General features: G+C 45.0%; 2 protein-coding genes across 2 annotated transcripts; both read left to right on the plus strand.

Annotated features, from left to right (window-relative positions):
• The first annotated feature begins 4790 nt into the window (after nucleotides 1–4790).
• On the plus strand, nucleotides 4791–5789 carry LOC101936329 (olfactory receptor 52R1-like). Its single transcript, XM_008174877.2, has one exon. It carries the CDS (start codon nucleotides 4791–4793, stop codon nucleotides 5787–5789), a length of 999 nt encoding a protein of 332 aa, XP_008173099.2.
• A 14859-nt stretch (nucleotides 5790–20648) lies between these two features.
• On the plus strand, nucleotides 20649–21647 carry LOC101936597 (olfactory receptor 52M1-like). The gene has a single exon (XM_065550318.1). The coding sequence runs from the start codon at nucleotides 20649–20651 to the stop codon at nucleotides 21645–21647; it is 999 nt and encodes a 332-aa protein (XP_065406390.1).
• Nucleotides 21648–22318: the final 671 nt, after the last annotated feature.

The raw sequence follows: 22318 nt of genomic DNA on the forward strand, positions 1-22318 counted from the left end.
AGTGCCCCTTTTTCATCTTGATCGTCCAATGGCCCCACTGGTTGTTTATCAGACTTCCTGCTTCTGATGTACTTCAATAAAATTATGCTCCTAGTTTTTGAGTCTTTGGGTGGTTGTTCTTCAAATAATTTTTTGGCCTTCCTAGTTATATTTTAACACTTAATTTGCCAGAGAGTTTATTCTCCTTTCTGTTTTCTTCAATAGGATTTAACTCCCACTCTTTAAACAATGCCTTTTTGCCTCTCACTGCTTACTTTACATTGTTGTTTAGCCACGGTGGCACTTTTTTTGGATCTCATTTTATGTTTCTTAATTTGGGGTATACATTCAAGTTGTTCCTCTATTATGGTGTTTTTAAAAAGTTTCCACACAGCTTGCAGGGATTTTACTCTTGGAGCTGTACCCTTTAATTTCTGTATAATTAACCTCCTCGTTTTTGTGTAGTTGCCCTTTCTGAAATTGAACACAACATTGTTGGATTGCTGTGGGGTTTTCCCTGGTACAGGGATGTTAAAGGCAATGAGTTCCACAGGCTAAATATGGATTCTGTTAACAATTTTATTTTCTCGCTGTTATAGGTTCAGATTTTCAATGTAATTGAATGTTCCCTTGTTCGTGTTATGAGACACAGTAAACATTATTGCCTGATCTACTTTCTTTATTGATAGATTCATAGGGTTCAAGGTCAGCAGGCATGATTAAATCATCCAGTCTGTCCTCCTGTATAACACAGGCTATTAAATTTCACCCAATTGCCCCTGTATTCATCTCCATGACTTCTGTTTGACTAAGTCCTGCTCCTCGCTAGGAGATTACATTGTAATATCATAGAGCCATAGGATGAAAAGGGAACACAATAGTCATCTAGTCTAACCACCTGCCATGATGCAAGATTTATTATGACTAAACCACCCCAGACAGATGACTTGTTCTCCAATTCTTACAGTTAGGAATTTTTTTCTGAAATTTCATCTAAATCTGCTAAACTGTAGTTTGAACCCATTGCCGCTTCTCCTGCCCTCTGCAACAAGTTAGGACACCTTTCCTCCAGCTTTTTATGGGCGCCTTAGAACTATTTGAAGACTGCTATCATGACCCCCGCTTAATCTCATCTTTTTGAAGCTAAACATGCCTGATTCCTTCAGCCTTTGTTCATATAGCTTGTATTTCCTCCCTTTGATCATCTTTTTCACTGGCCTCTGGATCCTCTCCAGGTAATCTACATCCTTTCTATACCGCAGTGACCAAAATTGGACTCACCATTCTAACTGAGGCCTAACCAGCGCTAAATAGAGTGGTACTATTTCCTACTGTGACTTGCACGCTATGCCTCCACTAATACAATCTAACATTGCATTTGCCTTTTTTTGAAGCAGCAGAAAAAATCCAACCTCTGAGAGATGTAGTTATAGCAACCTATCCCTGGGTAGACACCATGAGCTCAACAGAAGAATTCTTCCCTCAATCTAGCTACCACTTCTCATGGAAGTGGATTACATACACTAATGGGAGATCCCCAGCCGTCAGTGTTAGTATCTCCACTGAATCACTATGGCAGTGCCACTGTAGCATTCTAAGTGTAGAGAATCCCTCATGCAGATCTTCTAGGAAAGGGACCAGTCTGGATCTGCAGACATGGGGAGTTGGAGAATCCGCCACTTCCTATCGCAGTTTCTTCCAACAGTTAAATATCCCAGCTTCTAGCCATTGTTTCTTGCTCTGCCTTTCTCTGCTCGATGACAGAGCCCATTAATAGTATTGAAGATGAATAAATGAAGCTCTTTAAGTCTTTCACTGACAGGCATTTTCTCCAGCCTCCAATAAATTTTGTAGCTTTTTTCTGCCCCCTCTCCAATTTTTCAACATCCCTTTTGAAATATGGACCCCGGGACTGGATGCAGTCAATTTCACCAATGCCATGTGCCGAGGTAAAATCTTCCCCTGCTCCTAATCACCACTCCCCTGGTTATGCAGCTGAGGATCAAATCAGCCTTTTTGGCTGCAGGTTCACACTAGGAAAGCAGAGGGGAAAGCAGTGGATGTGTTGTTCCTTGACTTTAGCAAAGCTTTTGATACGGTCTCCCACAGTATTCTTGCCGCCAAGTTAAAGAAGTATGGGCTGGATGAATGGACTGTAAGGTGGATAGAAAGCTGGCTAGATCATCGGGCTCAACGGGTAGTGATCAATGGCTCCATGTCTAGTTGGCAGCTGGTTTCAAGCGGAGTGCCCCAAGGGTCGGTCCTGGGGCCGGTTTTGTTTAATAGCTTTATTAATGATCTGGAGGATGGTGTGGACTGCACTCTCAGCAAGTTTGCAGATGACACTAAACTAGGAGGCCTGGTAGATACACTAGAGGGTAGGGATCGGATACAGAGGGACCTAGACAAATTAGAGGATTGGGCCGAAAAAAACCTGATGAGGTTCAACAAGGACAAGTGCAGAGTCCTGCACTTAGGACGGAAGAATCCCATGCACTGCTACAGACTAGGGACCGAATGGCTAGGTAGCAGTTCTGCAGTAAAGGACCTAGGGGTCACAGTGGACGAGAAGCTGGATATGAGTCAACAGTGTGCTCTTGTTGCCAAGAAGGCTAACGGCATTTTGGGCTGTATAAGTAGGGGCATTGCCAGCAGATCGAGGAACGTGATCATTCCCCTTTATTCGACATTGGTGAGGCCTCATCTGGAGTACTGTGTCCAGTTTTGGGCCCCACACTACAAAAAGGATGTGGAAAAATTGGAAAGAGTCCAGCGGAGGGCAACAAAAATGATTAGGGGGCTAGAGCACATGACTTATGAGGAGAGGCTGAGGGAACTGGGATTGTTTAGTCTCCAGAAGAGAAGAATGAGGGGGGATTTGATAGCAGCCTTCAACTACCTGAAGGGGGGTTCCAAGGAGGATGGAGCTCGGCTGTTCTCAGTGGTGGCAGATGACAGAACAAGGAGCAATGGTCTCAAGTTGCAGTGGGGGAGGTCCAGGTTGGATATCAGGAAAAACTATTTCACTAGGAGGGTGGTGAAACACTGGAATGCGTTACCTAGGGAGGTGGTGGAGTCTCCTTCCTTGGAGGTTTTTAAGGCCCAGCTTGACAAAGCCCTGGCTGGGATGATTTAGCTGTGAATTGGTCCTGCTTTGAGCAGGGGGTTGGACTAGATGACCTCTTGAGGTCCCTTCCAACTCTGATATTCTATGATTCTATGATTCTATGATTCTAGGAGCTGATGATGAGTTGATTGCCCACAGTGACCCCTAAATCTTTTTCAGGTCTCTGCATTCTATAATAATTTGGGGGGGGTCTGCTGATGCTTGACTGCCTACTTCTGGTTCCGAATGAGATGTGTGGTGGATTGGTCATTTTGTAACTCTGATGTTTGTAATTGTAAGGTTCTATTAAACATGTTCTTTAAGTCTCCCTGCAGAATATCCCTATCCTCCTCCGAATTTGCAATGCCTCCCACCTTCGTATCATCCGCAAACTTTATCAGCCCACTCCTGCAATCGGTTCCGAAGTCAGTTATAAATAGATTAAATAAAATGGGTCCCAGAACCGAACCTTGAGGCACTCCACTAGTAACCTCCCTCCAACCTGACAGTTCACACTTTTATACCACCCGCTGCATTCTCCCCATTAACCAATTCCTTATCCACCTCTGGATTTTCATATCGATCCCCATGTTTTCCAGTTTAACCAATAATTCCTCACCTTACCCCTGTCAAGCAAAGATTTTTCCCTTATGTCTTTAACATCCCTTATCAATTTTCATAACTTACAATTTGTATTGTTTTCCATGCCTCTGAACCAGTGTTTGTCCAAAGTTTTCTCTATTTTCTTGACTGTGGAATCATGACTTTTTGAATATCCAATCAACTCTTCTGAAAGAACTCCCAATTTTCCTTCCCATTTTTCTGTCTAAATTTTTCCTCACAATCAGTTTTACTGATAATTTGCCTCAGCTTTGGGGAATTAGCCCATATGTAGCAATAAGGTTATATAGATATTACTGGTTGGGAACTCTTCTCTGTTTGTCCATTTAAATGTCATCAGTTTATTCTTCATATTGCTCTCCTCTATCATATGCCCCCTTCTTTGTCTCTTCTCTAAACAAAACAGTCCCAGACTTTTCAATCTGTCTGCATACGACAACCCTTTTAGAGAGACTGGGTAACCAAAACTAAGTGCATATCCAGAGCAGGTTATTCTTCATCCCATTCTTCAGGCATCCAGACATTGTCTTTGTTTTGGCCACTGCTGTGAATGAGCATTTGTTTTCATGGAACTGCTATCAATGACACCCAAGTCTTTTCCCTGACATATGTTCTATTTGGGATGTTTTCCCCTGGCACATCTCTTGGCAATGGTTTGCAGTTTTCCCAATCTCAGATGTTGAGAAACCAGGTGAATGCAGAACTCCCTACAACATGGATCCTTTAGCCTGGCTTTCATTACATTAAGGAACAATAATGGACAATCAGTATCCACACTCATGTTTCCTGCTGGTGCCTATTAAGGTTTCTCAGACCATGACGTGTAGGAATTATTAATGCAAGGAGGCCAATAAGATATGGAATTGGCCTTAGTAGGGTCGTTTCTTCATAATTCATTTCTCTGAATAATGAAATATTATTTTTCAGTGTGTGAAGAGTGACCAATCTGCCTCACCCATGAGAACAGCCCCCAGTAGTGTATGTAATGTCTCATATTAACATTGTCTCTCCAGCCAGGCATTTGTACTGAGATCATCACCCTGGAGCCTGAGCATATACAGGAAGTCAGGGGAAGGTACGATACATGCAGGAGACACCGTTCTGCCTCAGAGTTGGAAACCTTCTCCCCTACTCCATGTCAGAATCCAACACAACCGACTTCACCAACCCCTCCACCTTCATCCTGCTGGGCATTCCTGGCCTGGAGATGGTCCATGTCTGGATCGCCTTCCCATTCTGCACCATGTACCTCACAGCCATCTTGGGGAACTTCACCATCCTGTTCACCGTGAAGACAGAGCGAAGTCTCCATGGGCCCATGTACTATTTCCTTTGCATGCTGGCCGTCACCGACCTGGTCATATCTACATCCATCGTGCCCAAAATGCTGAGCATCTTCTGGTTCAATTCCAGGGAGATCGATTTCAGTGCCTGCCTCACCCAGCTGTACTTCATCCACTGCTTCTCAGTGATGGAGTCTGGGATCTTCGTGGCCATGGCTTTTGATCGCTACGTGGCCATCTGTTATCCCCTGAGACATTCCACCATCCTGACAAACTCCATGGTGGCCAATATTGGCCTGGCCGTGATGCTGCGCAGCGGTTTGCTTGCATTGCCCTTTCCCTTCCTGGTAAGGCAATGGCCATATTGCAGAACCAACATCGTCCCCCAGCCGTATTGTGCACACATAGCCGTGGTGAAGCTGGCCTGCACCGACACCAGTGTCAGTAGTTACTACGGGCTCTTTGTGGTATTCTGTGTGATTGGTCTGGATGTGATTTTTATTGCCCTGTCCTATACCCAGATCCTCAGGGCCATCTTCAGCCTCCCCACAAAGGACGCCCGGGTCAAAACTTTTGGCACCTGCATCTCTCACCTCTGTGCCATCCTATCCTTTTACATCCCGAATCTCTTCTTCTCCCTCATGTACCGGTTTGGACTGAATGTGCCCCTGCATTTCCACGTTCTCATTGCCAACGTGTACCTCTTGATGCCCCCCATGCTAAACCCCATCATCTATGGAGTAAGGACCAAACAGATCCGGGACAGGCTGCTCCGGCTATTTACTTATAAAGGGACCTAAAGTTTTCTCCTGGTGCTCTGGCTCTCAGACTGAGCTCCATGCAGAGCTGCCTGGTGACATGGTGCTGGGACCCCTTCCCGCAATCACTGACTGGGTAGCCATAGTGATAGTATATCTTTTCATGGCCTTGCTATGCTGTGTCAGTGTGACAAACTGGGGAATCAGTCTATGTACAATGTATCAGTCATCTCCACCTCAATCCCTCGCAAGCTGGACTTGCTCTGCTCTGGGGCTGGGACTGGAAGTGCTACAGCCTGACAAATAGCCTGTGGTGTGTGCTGTGAGGACGCAGCCCTGTGGCTAACAGGCCAGTCAGGAGCAGCGAGAGAAGCCAGGAAACCGTATTAAAACAGCTGAGGTTTGGGAGCAGGGTCATGTGGTAGGTGGGTGAGACTGTGCATCATACAGCTTGTAAGCCCTAAAGCTCAGCTATAAAGTATGAGTGAAGAGACCATTGTGTGGCTTATTTCCTTAGATTTCAGTTCCCTTTTGTTCCTCCCGACTAGGGCCTGGAGCTGTCAGGGTCCCTGCAATGGGGATGGGCTGGGACCCCTTTACCCTGAGCTAGGCCTAGGGGTCAGGGCAAGGAATCAGCCTTGAAGCTAGGAGAACAGCTGAGAGATGTGGAAGGATAGGCCCCTGCGTTAGCTGGGAAGGCGGGATGCTGGGATGAGGCCGGGGTGGCTGTGGTAGCTCAGAGGGATGGAGATAAATGGCACAGCTACCATTAGCCGGCTATTTACACACATACTTGGCATCTTATCTGGAACTACAGGGCACCCATTGCCCAGGGGCTGAAGCTGGACAGTGAAGCTGAGTCTAACATGCGCTCATGTCGCTTCTGGTCACTACCTCTAGAAGAGGGGTAGGCAACCTATGGCACGTGTGCCGAACGCAGCACGCGAGCTGATTTTCAGTGGCACTCAGACTGCCCGTGTCCTGGTCACCGGTCCGGGGGGCTCTGCATTTTAATTTAATTTTATATGAAGCTTCTTAAACATTTTAAAACCTTATTTACTTTACATACAACAATAGTTTAGTTATATATTATAGACTTATAGAAAGAAACCTTCTAAAAATGTTAAATCAGAGTGAATAAATGAAGACTCGGAACACCACTTCTGAAAGGTTGCCGACCCCTGAGCTAGAAGCTTCTTAGGCTGCTAGGCAGTGTTATCCCCATGTCATAGATGGAATGAGCCACACAGAAGTAAAGTGATTTACCCAGGGCTACCCAATAGGACAGTGGCAGAGTGGAGAATAGTAACCAGCAGTTCTGACCCTCACCCCCCCACACCATTGCTCTGACCATGAACTGGCTTTGCTCCCCTGGGTTGTATTAGACACACAGAGGCTATGTGTTTGTTGTGATCAGTGGAGATGAAGTTCTTCTTAAACTGGAGGAATTTATTAAAGAAACAGCTAAAAACTACAGCCACACAAACAGGTTTCCACACAGCTCAGTCTGCATTGTTTACCAGGGACCACATGCTGCCTGGAACTCTACATAGAGCCCAACAGTATGCTGCAAGGAATCAAATCAGTGCAGTGTGTGACTCCATGGCCCTGATTAGGGCCTTTTGGTAGCAGCCCACTAGACATAATAAACAATCCTCTTCCCTCCCTGCTCACTGGTCTCTGCTGATGCCTTATTGACTTGGGCCAAATCCTCAAATGGTGCGAGTGGGTGCATGGACTGTATGAGCCAGGTCTGAGAAAGACTAAGCAAGGGATTGGCAGCTAAGGACTCATGGGCTATGTTCCTGGCTCAGGACACTTCCCTTCCTGCTGCCTCACTTTCCCAATATGTAAAAGGGGGATACCTCCTGGGAGTAGTGAGCAATAGTCTGTGAAGCACCTAGTGGTGTCTATTTGTCTCCATGCCTCAGTGGGACACCTCTGAGGATGCCAATTCAGGACAAACTGCTGAGAAATCGGGCAGACTCACCCCAGACTGGTGGTTGTTCTATGATTAGATTATAACAAGCCAGTAACAAATGTAAACTTCTGTCTCACCGCACTGGTTAACTAGAAGCCAAAAATTCAGTCTCCTGAGGCATCCCAGCCATTGGCTCACCATTCGGACACTGGACTCCATGATGGATGGTCAGTGAAAACCACCTTCACCCCATATAAGATGGTTCTAATCTCAAGGGATCAAACACTTAGCCCGGTCTATATATAACTCAGATCTTATCCAATAATCACACTGTTGCCAATCGTTAGCAATTAAATACTAAAGCGCTAATAACAAAAGTGATGTGTCAGTGTTCAGAGATCAGGATCACAGCAGTGATGGAATAACCTGGTAGCTTGCAAAAGTCTCTCTGGAAATAACCCAAGCATGTTGGGTTATCATCAGTCTTTGTTCAAAGATACCTTGCTGGAGATCCAGAGCAGAGAAATGAAGACAAGATGGAGATGTCTTGGGGGTCCTTTTTTATCATCTGCCCCATGCATGGAATTCTACTGTCCCAAACAAAAGTGGAAAGTGGAAAGTTACTGGTCCAAGCTGGAGTCCAGGGTCACATGAGCATGCCACATGTCCTTACATGCATTGCTGACGAACAGGGGCAGCCATTTCCTTATTCTTGTTGAGACGTGTTTCTTCTATGGCCCATTGTGAGAGCTATGTGTCCTTGAAAGGCTGTCAACACATAACTGTCTGGCATTAACATAAATTATATCTAAGGGGTGTTACCCATAAATAAAACACTTGTATAAGTGTCCAAGTCCCAGGTCAATATTCATAACTTCAGACACAAAGATGATACATGCATATACATGGGATAATCATACCTAGGAAACCATAACTTTTCCATTGACACCTGAAACGACATATTTCATACAAGATTTGTCACAATTGCATAACCGTGGTAGAAACAATGATACAAATGGTCATATTCAGTCATACAACATCACACCATGTTCTCGTCCCATGACAGTGCTACAGCTGCTAGCCATCTAATAAGGGGCATTGCCCAGGCTCTAGCAGGGCAAGCAGCTGAGACACTAGAGCCACTGGAGTATGGGAAGACTAGATAAGATCTGTTTCGCCGGAGAAGCATTGCCAGCAGATTGAGGGAAGTGATTATTCCCCTCTATTTGGCACTGGTGAGGCCACATCTGGAGTATTGGGTCCAATTTTGGGCCCTACACTACAAGAAGGATGTGGAAAAATTGGAAAGAGTCCAGCGGAGGGCAACGAAAATTATCAGGGGTCTGGAGCACATGACTTATGAGGAGAGGCTGAGGGAACTGGGATTGTTTAGTCTGCACTAGAGAAGAATGAGGGGGATTTGATAGCTGCTTTCAACTACCTGAAAGGGGGTTCCAAAGAGGATGGAGCTCAGCTGTTCTCAGTGGTGGCAGTTGACAGATCAAGGAGCAATGGTTTCAAGTTGCAGTGGGGGAGGTCGAGGTTGGATATTAGGAAACATTATTTCACTAGGAGGGTGGTGAAGCACTGGAACGGGTTACCTAGGGAGGTGGTGGAATCTCCTTCCTTAGAGGTTTTTAAGGCCTAGCTAGAAAAAGCCCTGGCTGGGATGATTTAGTTGGGATTGGTCCTGCTTTGATCAGGGGGTTGGACTAGATGACTTCCTGAGGTTCCTTCCAACCCTGATATTCTATGATTCTATTACTTTAGGCAGTGGACAACTTTATTATGATGCAACTCAGTCTTTGTCTACACTATCACTTTTGTCAGTAAAAATGTTTATGATCAAGGGTGTGAAAAAAACACCCCACTGACCCATCTGACTAAGTGGGCATTCACCCACAAAAGCTTATGCTCCAATACATCTATTAGTCTTAAAAGTGCCACAGGACCCTCTGTTGCTTTTTACAGATCCAGACTAACACGACTACCCCTCTGATACCACTGACCCAGTGGCTCCATGGCACCGCACCCACACTCAGAAGGAGCCCAAGTGTCCGGACTAGGTGTTCCAGTCCCCAGCAGCCAGCCCAATCCCCCGGCCAACCAAGCCGTCCAGGAAAGCTGCCCCCGCCCCTGCTCTGCTCCCACCCTGCCTCTTCCCACCCCTGATCCACCCCAGCCCTGCCCCCCACTCCACCCCTTCCCCTGAGCTACATCCCAGGGGACTGCAGAAGGGGTCAGTCATGCCCTGCACTCACCAGGCCGCTGGAAGTGGAGCGACCCGTCCTCAGCCTTCTCCGCTGGCTCATGCTGGGGGGCAGATCTCCCCTACCCCCAAGCCTGCTCCTGCTCCCCACAGACCTTGGGCACAGCCTCCCCCCCTGTGGAGGCCTAGGGATGCCCCCCTGTGGAGATGTAGGGCACCACAATGTCTAGTGATGGCCCTACTGGGCCCCTCCAGGCATGTGGGTCCTGAGGGAGCCTGGACAGGGCAGGCTGGGGCAGGCCGGGCTCCTGCTGTGTCCTGGCTGGTTGTGCCATTTCCAAGGGGCCAGAAGGATCCTTGACCGGCCCCAGCAGTGCTGCAGGCTCAGCCCATGCATGGATATAGTCAATTCCAGCAGGCCAGTGAGCCTGGTTGGGGGCAGGAAGGGCATGGGGCAGTGGCTCTCTGGAGGTTCTGTGTGGCGGGAACTGGACCATGGGGGTTCTGTGTGGTGTATTCCTGGGAGAATGAAAACAGGTCCCCTGCAGATTTCTTTGCTTCCCTTTCAAAAGTGACTGAGAAACAAAGGGAGGCGGTGGCAGCTTGGTCTTGCCCAGGGTCTTAGTTTGTGGGGCAGTGCCCCCTCACAGAGGTGAGACATGGGGGCACACAGAGTCACATGCCACTGTCTCCCCCTCTTTCTGCAAGCTATCATAAACATACAGCTAAGGGTAGCATAATATCCCTCCTAAGCTGTACTGAATCCTTACCTGTAAGGGGTTAAGAAGCTCAAATAACCTGGTTGGCACCTGACCAAAAGGACCAATAAGGAAAGAAGATACTGTCAAATCTGAGGGGGAGGGAGGTTTTGTTTGTGCCCTCTTTCTTGTTCCCTCTCTGGACTGAGAGAAAAACCTGGCAGAAAAACATCTCCTGAAAACATACCTGAGATGAGCATATGAGATTACAAGGAAATGTGATAGATTATCTTTTGTTTCAGCTTGTGAATTTTCCCTGTGCTAAGAGGGAGTTTTATTCCTGTTTTTCTAACTTTGAAGCTGAGCCTAGAGGGGAATCCTCTGTTTTTTAAATCTTTTTATTACCCTGTAAAGTTACCTTCCATCCTGGTTTTTGCAGGTGTGATTCTTTTACTTTTTTTTTATAAATAAAATACTTCTTTAAGAACCTTATTGATTTTTCAGTGTCCTAAGAACCAACGAGTTTGGTCTGTTCTCACATTGTAACCAATTGGTGAGTATATTATTCTCAAGCCTCCCCAGGAAAGGGGGTGAAGGAGTTTGGGGGGAATATTTTGGGGAACAAGGGGCTCCTAGTGACCCTTTTCCTGATTTTTTGTCTAAATCACTTGGTGGTGGCAGCAATATCATCCAAGGACAAGGAAAGGATTTGTGCCTTGGGGAAGTTTTTAACCTAAAATGGTAAAAATAAGCTTAGGGGTCTTTCATGTGGGTCCCCACATCTGTACCCCAGAGATCAGAGTTGGGAGGGAACCCTGACAAACAAGCATTTTTGTTAGGCCATGCCTTTTGTTTAATACCATTAGCATGATAATGTTTTTTTTTCTTTTCTTCCTGTTTTGAAGGGTCAAATCCTGAGGTTTTTTGCTTAACAGAATTCATTGGCTGATTGGTCATGCTCTCTTTGCTAACAGCTACTAGCAAGTCTTTCTTCTTCCTGTCAGCCACGTAATTTGCATCAACACAGATAGGAGCCTGTTCACCAGTTTTCAGATCCTTAACTGCTAGCAATTCCAAGGCTAGAGTGTCTTACAGAGATACCACACAAATCCAAAGAGTCTGAGGGTGAGAGTTTGCTTGCTTTCCCCAGCATCCTTAAGCATTCAGCCCTAAAACTGTTCTGTTCTGAAACACCAGTAACCAAATCTGTCCTTAGACCCTGAAGCACACACGGCTTACCCAAAATATCAGCATGAAGACATTCCTCTTTCAACAACCTTCTCTTCCCCACAAACTTGTCAAACACAGCCACTTGGTTATAGGGCTGTTCAACTTTCTTAACAGCTTTTATGCCATCTGAGACCTTCTCAAAGCTATCCACACTGGATCTTTCAAAAGGAAAGTCAGTGGATCCATTTACAACAGAACATTTCTGGCTGTTAGGAACTGAAACTTCCCTGATTAAATCACTTTCACACCCTTCAGCTACATCAAAGTGCTTGCACAGATTACCATGAGAATTCCTTTTCCTAGGAGTTTCTTTAAGCAACAATTCACCCCTCACAGAAATTCTGCCCTTATCCTCTTCACCTAGGGCTTGCTCTAAAGGAACACTTCCTGAGCAACAACAGACTCTTTCTGGGTCTCACTTACATCCAGGATCACCTTTGGCTCATCAGGCAGATTCCTACACTATCCCCTTTCAGGCAAACTGCTAGATTTCATAATTAAAGGGTCAGAAGCATTTTGCTTCCCTTCGCCACACACAAGCTCAGGAATCTTTTCCTTCTTGCTACAAGTTTCCAAAATGTCAGTTGGTAACACAATTAAATCACCTTCATGCTCTCCTTGTGCCCTGGCTAGGATATCACCCTGATCAGACAGAACTGATACACACTTTTCCAGCCACACAGTAACAACAGGCAAAATACAAGCACCAGAATTCTCTGGGATTTTGCTAAGACATTAACTGGATGCCACCTAGTTACAGTGTCATTCTCCCTAGCAGACACAAACTTAGGATCATTCCCTTCCTGGGCTTTAGTTGAATCCAGAACCAACTCTAAGACAACGGCACTACCCTCAACCATCACAGGCTGAAAGGCACTTTCTGTCTGCCCCACAGACAAAGAACTGGAGACACATTCTCCTTTAGCAGAAACACAGCTTGGGATCTCATTTCCCTTGTCCCAGCACACAGGGCTGTTCACAGACAACTGCTTAGATCCTGAGATAGCTCCCTCCATAGACAAGTCATTACCCCTGACAGACACAGGCACATTTCCTTCACTGACAATTCTCCACACAGGTAACAAGTAAGAGATAGGGACACTCATCTTCCACTCTCCCTGCCTTCCCAAATTGCTGACTAGACAAAGCCATCAGCTCACAAGGCTGCGTAGCCCACGAAAGCTTGTGCTCTAATACATTTGTTAGTCTCTAAGGTGCCACAAGTACTCATGTTCTTTTTGAGGATACAGACTAACACGGCTGCTACTCTGAAACCTAAAGGCTGCCTAGGTTCATTCAAACTTTCATTGGCCTCCTCTCCCATCAAAAATCTACACTTTTCTTCCTCAGCCAGGGATTTAACCTGACCATCCACTTTAGTCTGCTCCTGAGAAACATTTTCCTGACCAACGAGTTCTTTCTGTGCTTGATCTAATTCCAGATTCACTTCTGAGACATAAGACAGACATTCAGACACTTAATTCACAGACAAACTGCTTTCTTGCACAGACAAACAGCTATTTCACACCAGGTTAGAGTCCCCTTCCCCTGGTCATAGCATAATGGGCTAAACACAGAAAACTGCTCAGAGTAATACAACAGACCAACATTGTTATAAACTGAACTTTCAAGAGGATACAGTTTCTGCTGTTCTTCCATTGCTTTTTGACCTGGAGCTGAAGTCTGGCAGTTTCTTGTTGCATCTGATGAACCCTCTGAATATGATTACACTATTTGTGTACATGTATCATTTCTATACCTAAAGTTATGAATATTGACTATATGCCAGTATTTCAAATGTGTTTGTTCCTGGGTAACAACCACAAGAGACTTTACATCCACATCTGTACCATAAAGATGAGATGCTGTTGATTAAATCTCTGTCTAGTGTACAGAATTTAAGTTTTGATTTTGTTTAATTCTTAGGTAATCAACTTTGATCAGTCCGCTCTTACTTATAATCACTTAAAATCTATCTTTCTGTACCTAATCTGTTTTACATTTTTTTAACCTAACAGCGCGTTGTTTGAAATGTAAAAGGGAAATCTGCTCAGGAACAGGGCTGGTGCATTGTCCTCTCCACATTGAGGGAGAACAATGGTCTCCAGTTGCAGTAGGGGAGGTCTAGGTTGGATATTAGGAGACACTATTTCACTAGGAGGGTGGTAAAGCACTGGAATGTGTTACCTGGGGAGGTGGTGGAATCTCCATCCTTAGAGGTTTTTAAGGTTCGGCTTGACAAACTCTGGCTGGGATGATTTGGTTGGGGCTGGTCCTGCTTTGAGCAGGGGGTTGGACTAGATGACCTCCTGAGGTCTCTTCCAACCCTGATATTCTATGGTTCTATGAGAGGCAGACTGGGTAATAAAGTTAAACTGGTGAAACTTTTGATCAGGGCACGATGGTATAAGTCTGGGGTCCTAGGCTGGAGAAGTAGGGTGAGCTGGCTGGAGCCTCTGTATTGTTGAATCATGAGTGGTTAGTGAAAGTATTCATGTAAGTACAGATGGCTCTGTCCTTGACTGTGAATGGCTGTGTAAGTGCAAGATCTGAGATGATTGCACCTTGTCAGAGTCTCACAGTGTAAGAAGGGGCCTAGATTGGTTTAGCAGAGGGTTCGCAGGTAACCCCATTCCAGGTTGCACCCTGGCAAAGTCCATCACATCCACCCAACAAACAGGCCTGGCTAGACCGTGAGTTCATTTCCCTCTTGTCATACGCTCAGTAAGTGATGGAGAGACCGTGGTTATGGTAGGGAAATCAGGACTGATGTATTCTGTCTGTCATTCTCTGTGTGACCTTTCCCAATTCACATCTCCCTTTGCCTCAGTTGACCTATCTATATGATGGGGATATGTTCATAGTGACTTTCCTCTGGAAGGTATTTTGAAGATATTTTAATAAAAGGTGCTACAGGTTATGGTGATAGTCACAGATGAGAATTAAAGATCTGTGATCCATTAGCGACATCCCCACGTACCTGCAAAAAGTGCTCAGGTCTCCCATCAGTCATTTATCTCTTGATCTCTCTGTCTACTACTACTCATCCCACCTTGGCATTTACAGGGTGTCAGGCCCTATGCAGATCTAGGCATTATCTATAGTTTTCTTAGTAATCAACTATAATTTTTAAATATACACAAATGCACAGAGCAGCCAATTGCTCTCTGAATCAGCACAGAGCCCAAGAGTTCTCATTTCCCTTTGGGAAGTACCCTTAATTATTGTTTACTCCTATAGCTGGAAAAAGAACACAGGAGAACAGAAAGGGAATAAAAATATTGGCGAGAGTGCCTCTGGTGTCCAGCCTGTTTCCATTTAGATGCTGCTTCTGCCCTAGAGGCTGAGTGAACCGCACTGGGATTGCACAGAACTATATTATAAATGGTGCATGCCCCTGTGTCAGCTCTCGGCGTGGGATGCTGCTGCAGATGCTGGGGTGAGAGAAGTGTGGGACACGGCTACCTGAGGGGGATTCCCAGGGAAGACGCTTTCTTCTCAGCATTCACAGGTACACATCTCCTGCTGAGGAGCTCACCTATTGGACAAACCTAATAGAACATGGGTGTTATGGGATAGAGATTGGATCTGTGATCCTTTTCTCTGTGCACAGCCATTAAATACCCTAGGACCCTGGACACAGGTGGTGAGTTTGCTGTCGTATCACTGGCCAAATTGTCCCTCTTTGCTGCCCCCTCCACCCCAAGCTGATGACCTCCAGCCCCAAGGTGGCTGTATTTCAGTGACACAGTTGATTCTTCAGAATGAAAGGTGTTACTAGATGTCCAATACAAGACCAAATTTGGAGGCCATGGCCCATAGTTTGCTCAGGCCCCACTAAGGCAAAAGTCTCCTTGGAGTTAGAACTGAGAAAAGACCTCAGGAGCCAGATGTGTGTTAATACACAGACAGTGTCACCTCCTCCCTTGGATTTCAGGGCTTGGCTATTAACAAGTGAGGGGGAGGGGAGCTGTTACCTGATTTTAATTTGCTCGAAAGCATGGAGGTGATAGGGCTCCTCACTGGAACAATTATATGAATTTTTCTACATGGGCAAGACATGTTTTCTTCTAGCTTTATTAATGAAGTCAGTTGAACTGTTATGCCTGAAACTTTCAAACAATTCAGCCAGAAGCAGAAACCCAGTATGTGAATTTTTCAGTCCAAACAGTGACAGTTTGGTAAACTTATAAGCAACTGAAAATAAGATCTTCAAATTGAACTTGCCAGACTGCACTAACTAAAAGTAGTGCCACTATCACCACCTACAATGGCCAATCCATAAGAAAATAAGAACTTAAGAATGGTCATACTGGGTCAGACCAAGGGCCCATCTAGCCTAGTATCCTGTCTTCTGACAGTGGCCAGTGCCAGGTGCCCCAGAGGGAATGAACAGAAGAGGTAATCATCAAATGATCCATTTCCTGTTGCACATTCCCAGCATCTGGCAAACAGAGGCTAGGGACACCATCCCTGACCATCCTGGCTAATAGCCATTGTTGGACCTATCCTCCATGATTTTATCTAGTTCTTTTTTGAACCCTGTTATAGTCTTGGCCTTCAAAACGTCTTCTGGCAAGGAGTTCCACAGGTTGACTGTGCATTGTGTAAAAAAAATACTTAATTTTATTTGTTTTAAACCTGCTGCCTATACATTTCATTTGGTCACCCCTAGTTCTTGTGTTATGAGAAGGAGTAAATATCACTTCCTTATCTACTTTCTCTACACCAATCATGATTTTACAGACCTCAGCCATATCCTCCCTTAGCTGTGTCTTTTCCAAGCTGAAAAGTCCCAGTATTATGCATCTCTCATTACAAAGAAATGCTTCCATACACGAAATAATTTTTATTGCCGTTTTCTGAACTTTTCCAATTCCAGTCTTTTTTTTTTTTTTTTGAGATGAGGTGACCACATCCTCCCACAGTATTCAAGATGTGAGCATATCATGGATTTATATAGAGACAATATGATATTTTCTGTCTTAGTATCTATCCCTTTCTTAATTATTCCCAACACTCTGTTTTCTTTTTTGACTGCAGCTGCACATTGAGTGGATGTTTTCAGAGAACTATGCACAATGACTCCAAGATCTCATTCTTGAGTGGTAACAGGTAATTTAGACCCCATCATTTTATATGTGTAGTTTGGATTATGCTTTCCAATGTGCATTTCTTTGCAGTTATCAATATTAAATTTCATCTGCCATTTGGTTGCCCAGTCACACAGTTTTGAGAAATCCTTTAACAGCTCTTCGCATTTTGCCTGGGTCTTAACCACCTTTTGAAATTTTGTATCATCTGCATATTTTGCCACCCCACTGTTTACCCCTTTTTCCAGATCTTTATGAATATGTTGAATAGGACCGGTCCCAGAACAGACCCCTGGGGGGCATCAGTATTTACCTCTCTCCATTCTGAAAACTCACCATTTATGCCATTTATACTATCCTTTGTTTCCTATTTTTTAGCCAGTTACCAATCCATGAGAGCACCTTCTGTCTTATCCCGCGGCAGCTTAAGAGCCTTTGGTGAAGGACCTTGTCAAAGGCTTTCTGAAAATCTAAGTACCCTATGTCCTCCAGATCCCCCTTATCCACATGCTTGTTAACCCCGTCAAAGAATTCTAGTAGATTGGTGAGGCGTGATTTCCCTTATTACTTTTTAATTTATAATTTTGTGCCAAAACTTGCTCTATGACCTCAGCCATTAAGACCAATGCAAAGAATTCATTTAGTTTCTCCACAATGACATTATTGTCCCTAAGTGCCCCTTTTTCATCTTGATTGTCCAATGGCCCCTCTGGTTGTTTAGCAGGCTTCCTGCTTCTGATGAACTTAAATAAAATTTTGTTCCTAGTTTTGCAATCATAGATTCATAGAATCATAGAATATGAGATTTGGAAGAGCTCTTAGGAGGTCATCTAGTCAAATCCCCTGCTCAAAGCAGGACCAATCCCCAATGAAATCATCCCAGCCAGGTCTTTGTCAAGCAGGGCCTTAAAAACCTCTAAGGATGGAGATTCCACCACCTCCCTACTTAACCCATTCCAGCGCTTCACCACCCTCCTACTGAAATAGTGTTTCCTAATATCCAACCTAGACCTCCCACACTGCAACTTGAGAACATTGCTTCTTGTTCTGTCAACTGCCACCACTGAGAACAGCCGAGCTCCATCTTCTTTAGAACACCCTTTAGGTAGTTGAAGGCTGCTATCAAATCCCCCCTCACTTTTCTGTTCTGAAGACTAAATAACCCCAATTCTCTCAGCCTCTTCTCGTAAGTCTTGTGCCCCAGCCCCCTAAACATTTTTGTTACCCTCTGCTGGACTCTCTCCAATTTGTCCACATCCTTTCTGTAGTGGGGGGGACCAAAACTGGATGCAATACTTCAGGAGTGGCCTTACCAGTGCTGAATAGAGGGGAATAATCACTTCCCTCAATCTACTGTCAATGCTCCTACTAATGTAGCCCAATATGCCATTATCCTTCTTGGCAACGAGGACAAACTGCTGACTCATATCCAGATTCTCATCCACTGTAATCCCCAGGTCCTTTTCTGCAGAACTGCTGCTTAGTCAGCCTGTAGTGGTGCATGGGATTCTTCCTTCCTAAGTGCAGGACTCTGCACTTGTCCTTGTTGAACCTCATCAGATTTCTTTTAGCCCAATCCTTCAATTTGTCTAGGTCACTCTGGACCCTATCCCTGCCCTCCAGCGTATCTACCTCTCCCCCCATCTTAGTTTCATCTGCAAACTTGCTGAGGGTGCAATTAATCCCATCATCCAGATCATTGATAAAGGTGTTGAACAAAACTGGCCCAAAGACTGACCCCTGGCACTCCGCTTCATACCGGTTGCCAACTAGACATAGAGCTGTTGATCACTGCCCGTTGAGCCCGACAATTTAGCCAGCTTTCTATCCACCTTATAGTCTATTAATCTAATCCATACTTTTTTAAATTGCTGGCAAGAATACTGTTGGAGACCATATCAAAAGTTTTCCTAAAGTCAAGATATATTACATCCACCGCTTTCCCCATTTCCACAGAGCCAGTTATCTCATCATAGAAGGCAATTAGGTTAGTCAGGCATGACTTGCTCTTGGTGAATCCATGTTGATTGTTCTTGATCACCTCCCTCTCTCCAAGTGCTTTAGAATTGATTCCTTGAGGACCTGCTCCATGATTTTTCAAGGGACTGAGGTGAGGCTGACTGGCCTGTAGTTCCCTAGATCCTCCTTCTTCCCTTTTTTTAAGGACGAGCGCTACATTAGCCTTTTTCCAGTCATCCGGGACCGCCCCCGATCGTTATGAGTTTTCAAAGATAATAGCCAATGGCTCTGCAATCAAATCAGCCAACTCCTTTAACACCCTTGGATGCAGTTCCTCCGGCCCCATGGACTTGTGGTCTTCCAGCTTTTCTAAATATTCCTGAACCACTTCTTTCTCCACAGAGGGCTGGTCACCTCTTCCCCATACTGTACTGCCGAGTGCAGTAGTCTGGGAGCTGACCTTGTGCGTGAAGACAGAGGCAAAAAAAGCATTGAGTACATTAGCTTTTTCCACATCCTCTGTCACTAGGTTGCCTCCCTCATTCAGTAAGAGGACCACATTTTCCCTGACCTTCTTCTTGTTGCTAACATACCTGTAGAAACTCTTTTTGTTACTCTTAACATCCTTTGCTAGCTGCAACTCCAAGTGTGATTTGGCCTTCCTGATTTCATTCCTGATACTTGAGCAATATTTTTATACTCCTCCCTGGTCATTTGTCCAAGCTTCCACTTCTTTTTACTTATTTTTTGTGTTTAAGATCAGCAAGGATTTCATTATTAAGCCAAGCTGGTCGCCTGCCATATTTACTATTCTTTCTACACATCGGGATGGTTTGTTCTTGCAACCTCAAAAAGGATTCTTTAAAATACAGCCAGCTCTCCTGGACCCCTTTGCCCTTCATGTTATTCTCCCATTATACATTCAAGTTGAGCCTCTATTATGGTGTCTTTAAAAAGTTTCCATGCAGCTTGCAGGGATTTCACTTTTGGTGCTGTACCCATTAATTTTTGTTTAACTAGCTTCCTCAGTTTTGTGTAGTTCCCCTTTCTGAAATTGAACTGTGCTCCACTTATTACTACATCAAGAACTGCCTCGCCTCATGTGGGTTCCAGGACTAGCTGCTCCAAGAAGCAGTCCTTTAAGGTGTCAAGAAACTTTATCTCACCATCCCTTCCTGAGGTGATATGTAGCCAATCAATATGGGGATAGTTGAAATCTCCCATTATTAATTAGCTTTTTATTTTAATAGCCTGTTTAATTGCCCTGAATATTTCATAGTCATGATCACAATCCTGGTCAGGCGGTCTGTAATATATCCCTACTGCTGTATTCTTATTATAAGACATGGAATTTCTATCCATAGACATTCTATGGTACAGTATGATTCAATTAAGATTTGTAACACTTTGATGCAATAATGGTGGAGTGACAGAGTTGGGATTCAGTCTTGACAGGAACAATATGGATAAACAGTATTCAGAAGCATGTTTCCTGCTGGTGCCTATTAAGGTTTCTCAGACCATGACATGTAGGAATTATTGATGCAAGGAGCCCCATACAATATGGAATTGGCATTAGTAGGGTCTGTTGTTCATAATTAATTTATCTGAATAATGAAAATGTTATTTTTTAGTGTGTGAAGAGCGACCAATCTCCCTCACCCATGAGAAGAGCCTCCCATAACATATGTAGTGTCTCATATTAACATTGTGTCTCCATCCAGGCATTTGTACAGCGACCATCATCTGAGAGCCTGGGCACATACAGGAAGTTGGGTGAACATATGGTACATGCAGGAGAGACCGTTCTGCTTCAGTATTGGTCACCTTCTCCCCTACTCCATGTCAGATTCCAACACAACCGACTTCAGCAACCCCTCCACCTTCATCCTGCTGGGCATTCCTGGCCTGGAGGCGGCCCATGTCTGGATCTCCATCCCCTTCTGTACCATGTACACCATAGCCATCTTGGGGAACTTCACCATCCTATTCATTGTGAAGATGGAGCCAAGTCTCCATGGGCCCATGTACTATTTCCTTTGCATGCTGGCCGTAACTGACCTGGTGGAATCTACATCCATTGTGCCCAAAATGCTGAGCATCTTCTGGTTCAATTCGAGAGAGATAGATTTCAGTTCTTGCCTCACCCAGCTGTACTTCATTCACTGCTTCTCAGCGATGGAGTCTGGGATCTTCGTGGCCATGGCTTTGGATCGCTACGTGGCCATCTGCAATCCCCTGAGACATTCCACCATCCTGACAAACTCCATCGTGGCCAAGATTGGCCTGGCCATGATGCTGCGCAGCGGCTTGCTTGCATTGCCCTATCCCTTCCTGGTAAGACAATGGCCATATTGCAGAACCAATGTCATCCCCCAGCCGTACTGCGCGCACATAGCTGTGGTGAAGCTGGCCTGCGCCGACATCCGCGTCAGTAGTTACTATGGCCTCTTTGTGCTATTCTGTGTGTTGGGTCTGGATGCGATTTTTATTGCCCTGTCCTACTCCCAGATCCTCAGGGCCATCTTCAGCCTCCCCACAAAGGACGCCCGGATCAAGACTTTTGGGACCTGCATCTCCCACCTTTGTGCCATCTTAGCCTTTTACATCCCAAGTCTCTTCTTCTCCCTCATGTACCGGTTTGGCCAGAATGTGCCCCTGCATTTCCACGTTCTCATTGCCAATGTTTACCTCTTGATGCCCCCTGTGCTAAATCCCATCATCTACGGGGTGAGGACCAAACAGATCCGGGACAAGCTGCTCCGCCTCTTTACTCATAAAGGAACCTAAAATTTTCTTCTGCTGCTCTGGCTCTCAGACGTCCATGCAGAGCTGGCTGGTGATATGGTGCTGGACAGTCAGAGACACATTAAATCCTTTCCTGACCTTACTATGCTGTGTTGGTGTTGTGGAAGTAGAGAAAGAATTGACAGAAAAAGAATTGCAATGCATAACAGTTTGTTAGCAAAAGTCAGGCTAACTGTAACCCTAATAACACAAGATTTGTAAAAGCAAGAAATGTGGAAGGCAAGTAAAAAAAACTGTGTGAGAAGTTGTTGCGACCTTGTGTAAATAATGTGTAAATAATATGGAATGTAGACTAAGAGTAAGCAAAATGCAGCTGTTGCTCATTATTGTCTGTAACAGAAGGTATAAATGCTTGCTGTAATTGTTTACCTGTTGAGAGACCTGTTTAGCTCTCTCCCTCTATGCAATAAATAAAAAAATATAAAGTATCTGACTTGCTGTACCCAAACAAAAAGTGAGAACTCTGTTATTCTCCAACAGTGTGGCAAAATAGGGAATTGGTCTATACACAAGTCATAGAGTTGCCACCTTTCTAACTGTTTGTAAATGCCCCACGTCTTCTGCCGAGGCCCCCACCCCTGTCACATGCAAAGTAGCCATTTCAGATTTTCCTAGGAATGGCAATTTTTCCAGTTTTTAGGCCTCATCTCATA

This window comes from Chrysemys picta, chromosome 1, assembly GCF_011386835.1.
Source record: "Chrysemys picta bellii isolate R12L10 chromosome 1, ASM1138683v2, whole genome shotgun sequence".
NCBI classification, from domain to species: Eukaryota; Metazoa; Chordata; order Testudines; family Emydidae; genus Chrysemys; species Chrysemys picta.

Bases quoted from the DNA above. Each gene is read 5' to 3' on its own strand.
- LOC101936329 (XM_008174877.2), top strand. From the start codon at position 4,791: ATGCAGGAGACACCGTTCTGCCTCAGAGTTGGAAACCTTCTCCCCTAC.
- LOC101936597 (XM_065550318.1), top strand. From the start codon at position 20,649: ATGCAGGAGAGACCGTTCTGCTTCAGTATTGGTCACCTTCTCCCCTAC.